Genomic DNA, 15,885 nt, shown 5'->3' with positions numbered 1-15,885 from the left:
GATTCGAAGCTTGGAAACGGGGGGAGGCTCCTTGAGCTGTACTTTGAAGGAGATATACGGATAGACGGAGATGACATAGATACACTGGTTCTTTTTATCGAGGGTTTAACTTCCAAGGTTCTGAAGGGTCGAAAAAGGGAGGTTGGGGGTACACACAATAGGTACGCGGTGCGGGGATGTGGGGGAATCCCGCTAAGGTCGACGCTGTAGGATATCACAAATATAGTGGTATTTGGAGATGGGTGCGAAGATCAGGAATAGTGAACAGGTAGATCTTGGGTAGGTACGCAAGGTTGAAAATGATATGTAGTTCGCACCCTTAAAGTAGGTACTGTAGGTGTATGACGCTCAACCCGAATATTCAATAGAGTCGTCGAGAAGGACATCTCCGGGCTAAAGCCACCAGAGCACCACCAAACGTGAAGCATAGGAGGTATCACATACACACATACACACCACCAAATCACCGAATCACCTCACAAATATACCAGGCAATACGAACTAGGATACTTACCCAGCCAATCGCCCATTTAAAACCGGGCATGATCGTAATTAATTCCACGATTTTCGCCCAGAATCTACAGAAGACAGCCCGAGGTTCGGCTCGCCAGCTATTTTTAATTGAGTTCTTTTCCATCCCCGTTTACGAAGAAGCAAATACCATTCCTGCCTGCACTGCTTTAGATGCGAGACCTGGGTATCAAAGCCACTAGAAAGTCGTCCAAGCGTTCCTAATTAAGCGTGGTGTTTTGTAGAGGCCGAGAGGAAAGCGATATCTAGGAGTACAAGTATCATGGGGAAAGCCAGGCGCCGTGAAAATGCGATGTAATGGTGAGGCTACCGGTAACGCCATTCCCGTAACGAAGCACATCGTATTACGGATGATGTGCTGTGTGGTGTTTTGTTGGTAATAAGGGAAAAAGCGTATCCACACCCATTAGATAGCGGAGGGACGAAAAATCGATCCTCCACTTTCGTCGGGTTATTACTGTGGTCTCGGTCTACGTCTGATAAAGGGATCGGAAGGAGGGGGTCGTCTTCTCGGTGGTAACGGTCGAGATGATCCAGGACCGGGCGGACCCTAATGATAATTATTAGCAAAGGAACAGTTTATTATTTAACCATAGAAGGTGTTACATACCCTAGGGGCATTCGAAGGCCCGGGAGGGGAGTTGTGAGAAGATGAAGCAGGTTTGGGTGTAATGCCCAAAACAGCCATGGCTGAAGGATCTTGGGGCTGCGGCATGTTTCGAGGTGCGCTCGGTGGCGCTTTTAGAGGAACATTCGTGCTAGCAACCTATTTCATTCAATGTTAGCGATTTTCGGAAATCTTCGCCATGCTGATATAGCTTACCCTCTTTGACGCTTTGCCATCATCGTTACCATCTCTAGGCCGCTTTTGACCCGATTGATGGATTACGGGACGTTCAGAAGAACGATTGACGGTGGCCGCTTCACCTCTCTCATTCAATCCACCATATCCCGTCATAGCCGAGTTGTCGACTGGGGCTCGGGGATTTTGTCGCTCAAGGACGGTGTACGTCTGCGGTAGTTGAGGGGTCTGATGCTTCTTCTTGGGTGCCCGATTCGAAGGTGGTGCATCTTCCATAACTACATCTTCGTGACTATTGGCTCGACTAGATTGCTTCGAAGTGGGATTCGAGGTTTCGATAGGTTGAGGGGGAGCCGGCAGAGCGGGTGTTGGCGGAGCTTCAAAATTAGGGGGTGGCACTTTGACGCCGGGTCTTCTTAGCAAAGAGAGGACATCGCCAGCTGTATAACGATCTCGAGTCTTGGCATCTTCGATGAGCTTGTTCCAGAATTCACCCTGGACTAGAGCTCTTGAATCTCCAAGAATGAATAGAGAAGACTTTGCACGGGTTAGACCGACGTTCATACGTCGAATGTCGGTCATGAAACCAATACCACCTGTCGGACTAGCTCGAACACACGAGAATATAATGATCTCGCACTCACGACCCTGGAAGGCGTCCGTGGTGTTGAATTCGATGAACTCTTTGATCTTCTCTCCGTACCGGCGAGAGAACTGATCTCGTAGCTCGAATAATTGAGCTTTATAGGGGGTGATGATACCGATCTTTCCCTTCCAATCAATGTTCGCGTAATCCGTCGACAATCTATCATACAGCTGCATAGCAACCTTAAGTTCCTCCAAGTTGACAAGCGATTGGCCTTTGCGACCTCTCTCTTGGATTCCCTTCACGTCGAAGAAGCGATATGGACCTAACAACGCACTCTGGTGCCACGGCTGATGACGCAGTCTTCTCATGTCATCGCCATCCAAGAGACGTCGTTCGTAGAATTCCTGGCTGGGGAAGAGGCTGATTTCTGGGTGCATACGATATTGTGTATCGAGGAGATGAACGTCGTCAGGATGGTTTCGTTGCATGCGAACGAAAAGACTCTGGTCGTAACCGTAGCGCGCAGCAGATTGCGACAACACAGTAGGAGGAAGCTGCTTTGGATCACCGACAAGAATACATTTAGAGCATCCATATTTCAATGGGATGAGCGCACTGAGTTCAACACACTGTGCTGCTTCGTCGATGATCACGGTCTCGAATTCGACCGAAAGATTCTTGAACATCTCATGTCCACTACCGCTGAGCGTCGCGCATAGTACCTGAGCGGAATCAAGGATCTCCTGTTGGATTTGACGTCGTCGGATTTCGTTCTCTCTGGCCACCGTATTTCCACTATCTTTATCGGCGTCGATCTTTGCGCCGATTTGGGCTTGTCGGCGCTTCAATTCGTCAAATTTTCGTTGAAATTGGTTTATCTGCGCACGGTCGCCGACGGTTCTCGCCGCCTCTAGTTGCGGTCGCAAATCAGCCAGTTCCAACTTGATTTGACCAGCTTCCTTATGCATCAATTCTCGCGAGCTAGGACCCTTATTCTGGTCCGCAGTTCCCTCCACGCGGGCCTTGACCAATTCGTCCAATGTGACATCTCTTACAGCAGCATTGATAGCGTCAGTACGACCGAGACGTAGCACATTGACCTTGTGGAAAGATCCTGTGGTAGACTTGACTCCATTTTTGAGTCGTAGAACTAATTCGTCCACAGCAGCGTTACTCGGCGCGCAAACTAACAATTTCTTGGCTAACGCTTTACCGGCCGCTGAACCCGGCCCAGTAGGTCGTTTGATAGCTGTGCCCGTATTTGTAGGGAAATTGCCTGTGAGTAAGGCTCCGACCATTGCTACGATCGTTTTCGTCTTGCCTGTTCCAGGGGGCCTGTAATCAATTAGTCAATATTTCTTCAAGTTTTACCTGCTAATGATCGGTACTCACCCTTGAACTAGAGTAAATGCATCATTCTCCTTCGCATTTAGAATCGCCTTTGCCTGACCAGGATTGAGTTGATAGTTTTCCATGACCTTTTCAACGGCTTCTTGACTAAACTTAAGCATAGGAGACGGTTTAGCCTCTAGAACTTCAGGCATCAAGTCGTAGTACTTCAGACTCTCCAACGAGGCGTATTCACGTTCGATGGTAGTCATGTTAGTAATCTTTACGGCATAAAGCTCGGACTTAGGCGTCAATGTAGATAATATAGGTCCAGCCCGACCACTTAAGCGGAATTGCACTTCTAGATTGCCATTCTTGAACTGGACACGCCAGATACGAGCAAGACAATGTAAGTCCTCCGTAGCTTCCAACGGATTCGCAGCCTGTGAAAATAGGACAATGTCTCCTTCTGAGAGGAACCTGTCCTTATTTTCATTAATAGGCATGGCTGTACTAACCTCGACGAACTTATCAACGTTCATCCGGTTAACAATCTTGATACCAAACGGCTTCGATGTCGACTCATCTTTAGCCGTCACAAAGGACCTCCAAGCCTCATTAATTAGAAGCGGCATGAATGTGTTCCTATACTCAAGTGGATCTCCATAGGCGTTAGAAACCTTAGAACATATTATGCCATTAGGTGGGTCATTGCCTTCATGGAAGATATCCCATTCGAGAATAGCCTGGTGAAGGATGTCCATCGGAGGGATAAGTCGGGCTCGCATATCCTTTGCAGAACGTATGATCTTCACCTTTTTCACTGGTAAAGGCACATTAGGCCTCGCGAATTGTCCGCCCTTCGACCCTTTCTTCCCAGCAGCAGATCGGGCTAAAAACTCGGCGTCACCGTCTGAATCATCTTCATCTTCCGAAGAGGAATTGACCATGATCTCGCTCTTCTGTGGTGCATGATCTTTGCCATGGGCGCCAGAAAGTCCCTGAAGGCCAGAACCCTCGCCGCTGACAAGCGGTTTAGGTTGCCTAAGAGCTTTTGCCCTGGAAATGGCTTCTGCATCTCGCTTTCGCTTCTCCTCGGCTTCCTTCTGACGTTTTTCACGAATAGATGCTACATTAACTACAGGTGGTGCGGGTTTTCGTTCTGCTTGGCGGGATCTCATTATGTCCAAAGCAGACTTAGTCTTATCCGAAGAGGAAGTCTTTAGCACATCACGCAAATCATCCTTGCTTGACCTTACTGGTATCTTCTCCTTTCGAGACGCGCCAGGTGCACTCGGTGTACTTGAAGTGTCATCGACCGATGACGACCAGGCATCAAGCCTAGTCTGTCGTTTAAGTGGCTCGGCCTTCTTTACTGAAATGATCTCGACTTCATCTCGAGCATCTTCGCCCAAAGCTCGTAATAATTCAGCACGTTGGCGATCATTCATGTTTGTCGAGGTATTGTATCGCCCATCCTTGTTCTTAATGCAGGTGTTCTTGACGAACGTCAGAGCCTGCGAGGGGAGCTCGATATCGAACTCTACCAGACGTCTCAGGAGCTTTCCGAGCACGTTGACGATTACCGTAACAAGATATAGATCCTTTAAGCGAAGCATCTTGCAAAGTCCGAAGGAATACTTTCGCGGGTGTTCGAGAATATCTCTCATAGCTTGCTTCTCGGGTTGTTCGCCATTCTCGACCGAAGAAGAATGCGCAGATTCTGAGCTCAGTGCAGAGGCGAGGAGACCATCTTGAGCCAAAAGAGCTTCGGCAAACTCCATCGCTTCTCGACAAAAATTCTTCATGGTTTCCATATCAATTAAGCGACTCCAATCCTCTGTCTGGGTAAATGCGTTGTCGATAAAGATCCATTGTGCGGTCCACCAAGCACGCAGTACTTCACGCTCTCTGCCATTCAGATCTTTCGATCGAAGTATACCAGACGTCGGATCGCAGAGACTGCTGAGAATATCTCTTGAATATCGGATGACATTAAATTGTGGCGACCAGAGAGACATCCTCTCGGTAATTTCAGTGACAATAGAGGTATAAGAAGATAAGACATGGGTGAAGTAGCTTTCTAGTAGTCTGAGTACGGCGTCGGTTCTCCTCATCTCATTCGTTACCGTCTTGATGAAGGATGCCCCGGCCTGATTGATGTCCTGCTCGCCATGCACAAGAGTCGCCATAATAGGGGATATTGTCGAAGGATCGGAACAGAGCTGTCGTAGAGCAGGCTCGCTAAAGTCGGCTAGCCTTTCAATCATCCGGCCTATCAACTCAGCTGTTTTCTGAAAATCAATGTTGAATTCCTTCTTCGTCGGCGATAAAGTCTGTCTCTTCACCGGTCGAAAGATCTCTACGGCAATTAGAGGGCTGGCGGCAACTAGCATGATCTGGGCAAGTTCATCTGCACCGGGCTGGAGGATCTCCAAGAATGCTTCCCAAAGACCAGGCGAGTTCCGTTTTACCTCTCGTTGGACGTAGCTATCACTGCTCTGGAGTGCGCTAAACTCCTCGACGGTGATGCGAGAATCCAAAGTTAGAGCGTGTTTTATTACGGATAAACCAGCATGTGACATAGCAGCATTCTGTTGGTCGTTGGATGGAAGTTGGGCAAGCTGTATGATCAAGTCTTTATACTTTAATGTTAGATTCAAGACCGTATTGGTATGAATGGTCGAGGATGATATGTGAAGCTTGTAACTTGGGGAGGCGAAAGTTCCTAGGGTGGAGGAGAGAATCTCAACCGCAGCAAGAGTACAAGCGAGCTTGCCTCCCGATGTCATGGTAGGATCCTGTGCGTATCTTTGCAGGAAGTGGTGCAAAAGTGAATCACAGACATCACTCTTCTGATGGGTAGGAATTGATTCTACGAATGGCTTTACCCAAGAGATGGCCGTTGGACCCTCGGACATATCAGGCTCTCCCGATTGCAAAAGAAGTGACTTAAAGGCTGGGCTACCCAATATTTGTTCGGCAACTGATATGTGAGAGCAATGACTATATGCATCCCAGAACGCCTTGGAAGACTTTCGTATCAGCGCGCAAAATGCCTTGAGAAGTAACTTCAAAATGGGGACGGAATTTATTCGAGGGATTTGGGCAAGCAGCAAATCATATATGCTCGGCTGGCCGGTCATGGCTCGAAGGGAATGAATGACGAGCTTCTCATCAAGCACGTCCAGAATATGAAGAAATCCTTGCCAGAAGCGAAGGAGGAACTCAGGAGACGCTGAGGAGTCATTAGCTCCCACAATAGCGTTTGCGAGGTTGTCGTTGATTGCCCACTCAAAGTCCTCTTCGGTAACAGAGGGATGTCGAGAGAATGTGTGGACAGCGAATCGGTTGCGAGTTTCGTTGGGGTCGAATAGGAAAAAAGTCATAGTCGGAAGGATCTCGTCTAGTTTAAGAATCTTTCTCTTCTGTATAGCCTCGAATACGAAGTTGAACTCTTTTCGGTTTTCCGGCAAACTCAAGTATGGCATACAGCAGATAGCTTCGTAGAGCGCGATGAGTAGATCTTCCCGATCTTCCTTAAGAAAGGTGCTCTGTCCAGCTACACCGTTGTGTGCATTGATGAATTCAGCAGCACCCTCAAGACCTTTGGTGATGCGGACGAAATCGAATTGATTCAGACGATCCTCCATCTCGGCGACTACACTGTCGTCGTATATTTGGCCGATGTCTTTTAGGAAGGGTTTACGTCCCTTGTGCCAGTTACGCACGCATGTCGCGCATGACTTGAGGAAAACATTTGTCCGCTCTCCAAATTCAGGACCTAAGTTCCCTGCCAATTCTTCTTCGAGGCCCAATATTAATGAACAGATGTATGTCTGATTCAATCTCTCCTTGCCTTGTTGGATTCTCTCTTCCTTTTCGGCGATGGTGATTTTGCTAGGAGCGTCAACGTCCTCGTAGATCTCGTCATCCTCTTCGGATATGCGTGGACAGCATAGATGTGATTCTTGTGGGAACTCTCGGAGCTTACTAAAAGCACTCTCGAGTAATTGATTGACAGACATGTTGACTTGCGTCAGGCATGTCGTCCCGGATCGTAATTCGATGTTGTAATGGGGGATTGAAGGTCGGGTTCAGATTTAGGTTCAGGTTCTAAGATTTGTATCGAGGTTTGAGTGTGAATTTAGAAAATCTAATCTTAAGCCACTCTGATTATCTCAGTTGGAAAGTACATTCACCACCAGAAATGGTCAGGGACGTTCAAGAGGGGGAAAGGTATTGATGGCATGCAAATTCCAACGCGAGGGTTTGCGAGGGTTTGCGAGGGTTTGCGAAATGGAATTTCTCTTCTCTTCTCTCTGCTACACAATAAGTCAGAACCATACGCAACAGTAGATATTGAGAATGGGGAGGAATTAGGAGCTGTCAAAAGTGAAGTGGGAAAGTTTGACAGTCCTGGAGATGTGTAGGTAATGTTAAAGTGAATTGCTCATGGCGCGGCGCGTGAAGTTTCGAGGAACGTGCCAAACTACTAGGTACAGTACTTACAGTGCTTTCTTATCGATAATACTTTAATTGCTTCGCCTGGCAAGGTTCTGTGCAGTGTGATGAGGTAATAGGTTCCAGGGTTGAGCTTTGGAGGCTTGGCGTAATCCCTCCGATTGGAAGTGTAGAAGTGGAAGTGTAGAAGAGGAAGTTGGTAGAAATTTCGCAAATAATTTATTTCCATAGGTCTATTATCATTCCAATTCGATTACTTCGAATTCGGAAGCGTATAATTGTTTACTTAATGACTAGTATGTATAATATGAAACCGTTAAAGAGTAAAAAGAACAGGCAAGTCCCGCCTATAGCGTGCTAGGTATACGATAAAGAGGGCGGGAGCTTACAGTAGAAGTGAAACATATAGAAAGCACCGACACGGAGGCGTATAGTCGAGTAAAAGCAAAAACAAGCGGGTGCAAGATAGTACAAGTTAAAAAGTTAAAAAGCATCGCAGTTTTTATTTTATCTCAGGTCAGCTCTTACCTAAATAGGTAATCTACACTTCCTTGCACATAAAAGCAGTTAAAGCAGCTGAGCAGTTACCACCAGCCATAATCGGTAGCTTACTTGTCACCTTCGGCGTTCTCCTGATCCTTTACGCCTTTCCTTTAATTCTCATCATCTTCCTCCTCCTCCTTAATCTTCTCTTCTTGCTTCTTCTTTTCCTGTCCTCCCTTCGGCTTTGACTGCCGTTTTCCGAATCGGCGAATCAGGTTCTCTAGCGGACATTCGTCGAGAACAGCCCAATCCTTTGTCCCTTCAACGGTGTTTGCCTTGCATTTCCCGCACAGTTTTCCGTGTTGGATAAACAATTGATGCAGACCGTACTTGAACTGGTCCGGGCATCTGACATCCAAGTGACTGAATGTATCATCGGCGTTTGTTTTCTCCGGCACCCATCCTAGCCATCGCGCAAATCTGTGAACGTGGGTGTCAACAGCAAAGCATGGAATTTGAAGACAAAAGAGGATAACGCATGCTGAGGTCTTAACACCAATACCAGGGTATTTGGTCAGATGCTTCATGACATCGTCGCTTGGCAAGCCACGGAGATGTTCAAGTGAAAGGACATTCTGCTCCACTGCCTGTACTTCAAAGTCCTTCTGTCCGTCTGTCTTTTCTGCCGCTGCGAATACGTTTGCATGCACACCGGTCTTCCTTTCCTCGAGATATGCCTTACGCCGTTCGACGTTTTCCTCATAAACCATGTCGAGAATGGTCTTAATGTTCTTAGACTTTTCAGTTGCCAGACCCCCTTTGCGAATGGCATCATACAGCACCTCCGTCTTATGTAGCCGAACATTATTCCAGTCCACACTTCCATTTCCAATTCCCCCATTCAATACTCCGAACTTTGCGGCTACATTTTGTAACATCTTGTTCGAGCTGTCCATGCTTACTGCAGTGCTCAGATATGTCCTAAGTAGCCCATCGAGCAGAGACGGAACCTCCCCACATCCAGTTACCTCTAGAGAAGGAGGAGGTATAACTTCTGGTGATTGGGTCAAAACAGTGTTGTGCGTTTTTCTGAGCAAGTCGAAAACTTCTTCACACTGCTCCGCGGTTGGCGGCACCCACGTAGGGAAAGGACTCACACCTGGCGTCAAACCATAAGGATTATCCTTTGTCTTTCTAGCGATCCTCTTCGCTCTTTTAGTTTTAGGTTCGAGTATATCTTGGTTCCCAGCGTCAGATATACCCTCCGTTTGAGCCTTTCGCTTCAGTGTTGTGCTCTTAGAATCTTGTCTATCGGCGTGTTGAAGCTTCGTAACGGAAAAGGATAGAGTATCTTGCGCCAAAGACTTTTGAACATTCACCTTTGGGTTTCTTGGTCGTAATTGCCGGCCGCCGCTGATTGGCGTATTGACAGAGGCAGTCTCAAGTCTAAACAAACTTGGAGTTTGAATTTTCTTAACACCAGCTTCTTCCGAAGTCACCGCTGTTGTCGCTATTGCTTCAACCGGCACCTCAGGGGTGAATGACGTTTGTGGAATAGGCAATGGATGGGCATTAGCGATTGAGTCTACCGTAGGTTGTGAATCGGCGATGGATGGCAAATTAGAGAAAGGCGACTTTTCAATAGTAGCTGATGTTTTGGTTACACCAGCTCCTAAGACAACCCCTAAACCGTGAGGCAACGGCAACATGGCCGCATCCTTTGCCTGAGGTCCCTTTCGACTTCGTCTCGGCATCTTGTCGGTATATTACGACTAGGTACGGGCTAGATTAAAATACGTTACGTCAAATCCACATATGCGAGGGCCATAGAATAGGGTACCTAGTAGGCAAGGCATTAGGATTTAATTAGTGTATGCTTATGAGATAACATCTTTAGTCTCGGCAATTAAGGAGATAGAGGATAAAATATGTAGATGGGGGTTATACAAGCATGTAAAGCGCCGCGATAAGGAGGTTGTAATTAGGGTAGGTGTACTAGATCTGCTCGATCTAATTCTTTACCAAGACGTATCCATAGGCGCGTACTCACATATAAAGAATACCAATAACATGAAACGACGTTTACGGCAAATGGTCTGCGCAATTATAGTTGAAGGTGTATACCGCCTGTAACTATTAAAAGTCTAGCGTTCGCCTTGGTAGGTAGTTTGGACATCAAAGTAATTAACGAAACTTTGAGTTGGGAGCGGATCCGAAGTTTGTCAAATGAAGAATGCTGGTTCCCTTATCGCAAACCGATAACTCGGTCGAGATGGTGGTAGTTAGAGTACTGAAGGAAGCGGCGATTCCATAAATGAGACTCGAGAAGTCTCGACCGACTTAGAGGAAGTATAAGGTAGGTAATTAACCACGATGGTGATAAGTCAACATCCGAGCACCGCTAAGAGGTATCGGTGGCTTTGGTAAGAGCAGTTCTTTAGTAAGTATGTAGGTAATGGGATGTGTGGATAGCTTCCGATATGGTTGATACGAATAGGGGATACTGTGAGAGAGGGAACTCACTAGCGACAATGTGTATATTCTATCAACGAGAGTGTACTCTGTTGGCGCGGGCGAATCTAGTAATACTAATTGAATGCGCTTAGTAGATGACAAGACTGTGACATAATGTAGTCTTTGAGAAGAGTATATTCAATCGACGACATGAATTTTAGCAAACTAGGGCATGTGATATGAGTGACACCTACAGTACCTACAGAGACCGCCGTCTGACAGTGGGGTTCAGAATGAATCTGTCCAGTACCGATGCATGCGAGGAAGAATAGAACCTCGGGATTGCTGTGATAAACTGATGCGATAACTCGGTGTGTACTCAATTATTGACAAGAGTGATGCTCTAAGTGCAGGATTGGGGGGGGATTCAGTTGCGTGATGAATGTGCTACTTCAAAGGGGTGAGCTTGAATCGAATGGTTGAATTGACGATCGGTATTTGACAAGTGTCAACTACCACATAACACATAAAGTACACATATGAGAAAGAAGAAAGTCGATTGAGTGATACAGAGGTGGGAGAAACGAAACTTGAGAATGTATAAGGTATGAAAGTGAGGAAGAAAGTTGGAAGTGAGCAAGTTCATGAAGGGCGGGACAACATTCAACTCAAGACCAAAGACTACTTCAAACCATAGATGATTGCAAGTGCGATGAACATCGGACGAACTTCTTTGCATCAGCAGGAACCACCGCTTAATGCTTAGACGCTAACTCTATTCGCGGGATAATGACGTATTTAGGGGTTCGGATGGTCATCTGGGCAATATCCAGGTACGTTCTTGCCTAACACGCCTACCGACAAAGGTACTGGATAAGATACCGCCCCTATTCAAGGCGATGTTTCTTACACTCTTGTTTTCGAGTGCCTTTATCTCATTAGGCAATGGAACATGGCCGTCGTCGAGCAGTAATTCCTATGTGTAGGTGAGTGAGGTGGATGTCCGTATAAGAAATGACCTCTCCTTTATTTATTATTATTTAGGTATGTAGGTAATTTTCTTCTTGGGTTGGCCAGATTGAGATGTAATCAGTACTTTGGTATTATTATGGTATGAATTCCCTAAGCAGAATTTCTCTCGTATCAGAAGGTATCGGGTTTGCGTTTCTGCTTGTTGACGTTAAATTCAGGAGGTAGATAGAATGTTACATGATGGCTACTAGATTGAACATTGATTTAGCAAAACAGGGGTAGGTAAGACTGAAGGTAAGGCATGATTCTTGGTTTAGATAATGTACTACTTGCCGAAGAAGACGAGTCTGTACGACATCACTCCTCCGTTGGGAAATTCAGAAACATATGGCAATGAGGTAGGTAAACCACCTACGCAAACCACGAATAAGAGCGTGTGATTTCGTTAGACGTCTATATTTCTTATCGAGCTAATCAATAGATCGTCTATAAAGAACGTAAGCTTTCAACGCCGTTCGGGTTCACTAGCCATATTGTGAAGACTGATGTCATCCCGAATAGGGGAAGTAGCCCCATTTCTCTTGAGATCCGGCGAAGGATGTTCCTCTTCATGTGCCGACAGATGCGGCGCCGAGCCGTTAGTACCGGTCTGGCTGCCACCAACTACCATCGTTGCGCCACTACTGGCGATTGGGGCATGCGTGGTATGTTTCCGCTTCGTGCCGCGCAATTCATTCAAATGCTCAAAATACCCTTCGGGTACCGGTGTGACATACTTTCCACAAAATACGCCGACCTCAAATTCAGTAGGACCGTTTGGCGGTGCGAGCTCTGCGCATGATGCCTTTAGGTCGTCGAGGTCTTGGTAGATCACTTCCTCCGCATCAATGCCTTAGTATTGAAGTTAGTAATTATCTGACACTATTAGGGTTGTTATTTAAAGCTGGTCACTTACTCTTGGCGATAGCAAAGCGGTCTTTGCCTGAAGCGATCAGTTCTGTGGGGCTGGCTAAATCAACTATAGGATCTGATTAGTAAACCATCCACAATTGGAAAAGGGGTCGGTGAATGGTAATCAATAGCTAGAATATCATCTTGGGAAGGGCATATCACTTACTGCCGTAGATGTGTGGTGCTGTGATAGGGGGGGCGCAGCTAGCGAAAATAACTTTTCGCGCGCCGGCCTCACGTGCCATAGCAACTATCTCCTTGCTTGTAGTACCGCGAACGATAGAGTCATCAACAAGCAAGACACATCTTCCTTCAAATTCGGTCTGAATAGCGCTAAGCTTTCGCCTAACGCCCTTTTGACGAGCTCCCTGCTGAGGCATACTGTAGTAACCCAAGTTAGTTATCGGCATCAGCAAGTCTTTTCGAACAGATAAGGGTTAACAAACATAAACGTCCTGAACACATATCTGTTCTTGACAAAACCTTGGCAGAATTTCAAGCCTAATCGTTCGGAGACGCTTGCGGCTGACGTGTTTGATGTCTCGGGAATGGGAATAACAGCATCAATATCTTTGATGCCTTCATCTCCTAGGAGCTCTCGTATCTTATCGGCCAACTTGTAGCCCATTCTCTGTCGAGAAGCATGTACGCTGATCCCATCCATGACTGCAAAAGTGAGGTTAGAATTTGTGTCACCTGGCAAGGGTAAACTCTATATAATACTAACCAGTATCAGGCCTTGCAAAGTAAACGTATTCAAATATGTCAGGTGAATACATTTTCGGGGTTTGAACTTGATGAAAGACGGGTGCGCGGCCTTTTTGTATGAACACAGCTTGGCCGGGTAAAATGTCCCGAATGTTGCGAAAACCAAGTTGTCGTAAGGCAATGGACTCAGAGGCAAGCATATAGTCTTTTGCGCCGGGGAGAGTATCGGAATCTCTCTCGCCGAGTACTAAGGGCCTAATACCGTAAGAATCTCTGAAGCCTAAAACTCCGAAACCAGCAATCATTGCAGTACAAGCCCAGCCGCCCTGATACGGTTGTTAGCTATCATTATATCGTCACTCTAGTAGATGTAACCAACCGAACATCGTTCATACATTCGCTCTAAAGAATCTAGTATCTGTTAGCATTATATTTAATGATGAAAATAGCTCTATCTTTGAATAAGATATTTTGTATAGACTGGATAGAGAAAAAGATGACAAAGACGGAAAATCTAGGCGAAGAAGAAAAGGGTCTGATATTCGGAATGCTTACTGAATATATCGTCCGTGTTAACTCTGGCCTTTCCTGTCTCATTTAACTCGTTTGCAAACACATTGAGCATGCTGAAGTTTTGTTAGCTTTGCTTGGTTTCAATCCTTCCTTATGAATCTTCCGGAGTACGGTTGCCAACTTACAGTTCACTGTCGCTGTCCGTATTGATATGTCGGTGAGCGACAGTGTCGAGATACCGACGTAATTCAGGAGCGTTGATAAGATTGCCATTGTGGGCAAGCTGTGATGTCTAATTAGCGATTTCTTCAAAGCCTTACAAATAAATTTACATTTATGGTTATTAGAACTAAGAAGGGGATCGGGCGGGGCTTACACATATTCCATAAGGACTGTTAACGTATAACCTGTTTTATGTTAGTATCTAGGCAAGGGCTTAGGAACCGTGAGGATTGTTCCATAAAAAGGGGTAAATAACAAAATGCAATGATTGCGACTCAACGTACTATGATAATATTAGCTTTTATGGGAGATCTTATAACATCGCATAGTTCACGAGAACTATGTAAAATACTATAAGAGGGTAAGTTTCACTAACCGGTTGTGACTCGGCATTTGATGATGTGCCTGCAGTCGGATAACGTAGGTCTAATGCATCAAACGTCAGCTTTCAATGAATAGTAGTAGAAATAAAGTGATACTGGGAGAATTCTGCATTCAAATTTTTGAACGAGAGAGATGGCGACGAGGGAAAGGAAGAGAAAACGTACGCCCAATGCCCATTGAGCCGGGTAGATCTTGAATTCTCATGCCGTCGGCAAACACTTTGGCGGCCATTCCATTGCCCTAATATTAACATTAGATACTAGCCTTTAAAAAGTAATAGATACATAGATTTACCTTGCACTGGTATATGCGACCTCCGGCAGCACAAGTTGCTATACCACAAGCTGATGACTGTCAGTTTGTTTGACCCAAATTACTGCCATAAGTATTAACTAACCATCTTGTCCTCTGTGTTGGAGGAAGTACAGAGCTTCGTGAAGCGCAACTGCAGCTTTGCAAGGGTGCTCAGGGTCATCCCCGACATGGCCTAAGATCAACCCAATGACGCCACACATGGTTGCTCAGCGGGCAGGATCGCAAGATCTAGGAAAGTCTTGTTAGCAAAGATGAAGCTACAAGAAGCCCCATTATCTCAGTCAACAGCACAACAGCAACCGGATCACCGGAAAACACCAAATATTTTCTTATACGCAAAGTTACACCAAGACCAATAAATTAGACGCAATGGTTGGTTTCCCGGTGCTGTTACGCTGTGTTCTGAGAGATAAATATGACGATTGGTAAAGATATTGTTCAGAGTGGATTTATCCGCAGCATGTAGCTAGGCAGTCGAACATTTATAAAGAAAAATACTCATCATAACAATATTTACGGCTATCCTCAGGGGCACGGGTCTTATGAGTACAATTGCTTCCAACGTTAATTCTTACTATCCCATAGCCGAGTAGGATCTAGGACTTGAATTACGCAGGATCAACTTATACCAGACCTATCTGCTAGGAAGCAGCAACCCGTTGTCCCCGATTTGCGCCAAATTCTACGAGAACGGAATCTATTCCAACGTACCTTCTCTATTGATCTCGATGCCGTGGGGTGCTACTGCAAGTTGGATCGAATCGAGTCGAGCCGAGTGAGATCGGTTCGAGTGAATCGCGGGGAAATCGTACGAAGCCTGCAACAAGTGCCCGTGAGTTTGCGCGATTACTGGGAGGTGGACGCAGGTAGACGAAGATGGACGTGGGATGGTACTTGAAGGAGTTGGAATAAACGTATAATTTGACAAATATGACGATATCAAGAATTGAATTGACTGAATTGATTATACGAATATTTGCCTTCGAGTGGGAGCGCGGAAGCACCTGCGCTACAAGAAACGCGCGCAATCGGCATCATGATTAAATTTACTAATTTTTTTTCTTGTCCCATCTGAGAGAATTCGAAATATTTGCGACTAACGTTGGAGTAAAAAGTGGAGGGGCACTTGGCGCTCGAAATTGATTGGATGTGACGGTCTAGAGTTTTT

General features: G+C 46.0%; 3 protein-coding genes across 3 annotated transcripts; all 3 read right to left on the bottom strand.

The window, feature by feature from the left end:
- Positions 1-304: 304 nt before the first annotated feature.
- On the bottom strand, positions 305-7,432 carry GGS22DRAFT_159453 (SEN1 N terminal-domain-containing protein). The gene is made up of 4 exons (XM_047960792.1): positions 3,315-7,432; positions 1,355-3,257; positions 1,142-1,297; positions 305-1,081 (listed from the first exon to the last, which is right to left on the bottom strand). Exons 1-4 carry the CDS (start codon positions 7,277-7,279, stop codon positions 986-988), a joined length of 6,120 nt encoding a protein of 2,039 aa, XP_047819790.1. The 5' UTR covers positions 7,280-7,432; the 3' UTR covers positions 305-985.
- Positions 7,433-8,368: 936 nt separating this feature from the next.
- GGS22DRAFT_199396 (DNA glycosylase) lies at positions 8,369-10,058 on the bottom strand (the record flags this gene model as incomplete). Its single annotated transcript, XM_047966286.1, has 1 exon — positions 8,369-10,058. The coding sequence occupies exon 1, from the start codon at positions 9,950-9,952 to the stop codon at positions 8,369-8,371; it is 1,584 nt and encodes a 527-aa protein (XP_047819789.1). The 5' UTR covers positions 9,953-10,058.
- Positions 10,059-12,129: 2,071 nt separating this feature from the next.
- GGS22DRAFT_179020 (amidophosphoribosyltransferase) lies at positions 12,130-14,917 on the bottom strand (the record flags this gene model as incomplete). The annotated part of the gene is made up of 14 exons (XM_047963641.1): positions 12,130-12,515; positions 12,580-12,642; positions 12,742-12,956; positions 13,022-13,241; positions 13,303-13,609; positions 13,663-13,694; positions 13,839-13,909; positions 13,982-14,079; positions 14,173-14,203; positions 14,353-14,357; positions 14,395-14,444; positions 14,567-14,642; positions 14,697-14,746; positions 14,800-14,917. The coding sequence occupies 14 exons, from the start codon at positions 14,915-14,917 to the stop codon at positions 12,130-12,132; spliced, it is 1,722 nt and encodes a 573-aa protein (XP_047819788.1).
- Positions 14,918-15,885: the final 968 nt, after the last annotated feature.

The sequence above is a fragment of the Annulohypoxylon maeteangense genome, assembly GCF_022496945.1.
Source record: "Annulohypoxylon maeteangense strain CBS 123835 unplaced genomic scaffold GGS22scaffold_6, whole genome shotgun sequence".
NCBI lineage: Eukaryota > Fungi > Ascomycota > Sordariomycetes > Xylariales > Hypoxylaceae > Annulohypoxylon > Annulohypoxylon maeteangense.
This window is presented reverse-complemented; position numbering and strand designations above follow the sequence as displayed.

Coding starts and splice junctions, on each gene's coding strand:
- GGS22DRAFT_159453 (XM_047960792.1), bottom strand. CDS start 7,279: ATGTCTGTCAATCAATTACTCGAGAGTGCTTTTAGTAAGCTCCGAGAG. Junction 3,258..3,314: donor GCATTTACTCTAGTTCAAGG/GTGAGTACCGAT, acceptor AATTGATTACAG/GCCCCCTGGAACAGGCAAGA. Junction 1,082..1,141: donor GGCCTTCGAATGCCCCTAGG/GTATGTAACACC, acceptor AATTATCATTAG/GGTCCGCCCGGTCCTGGATC.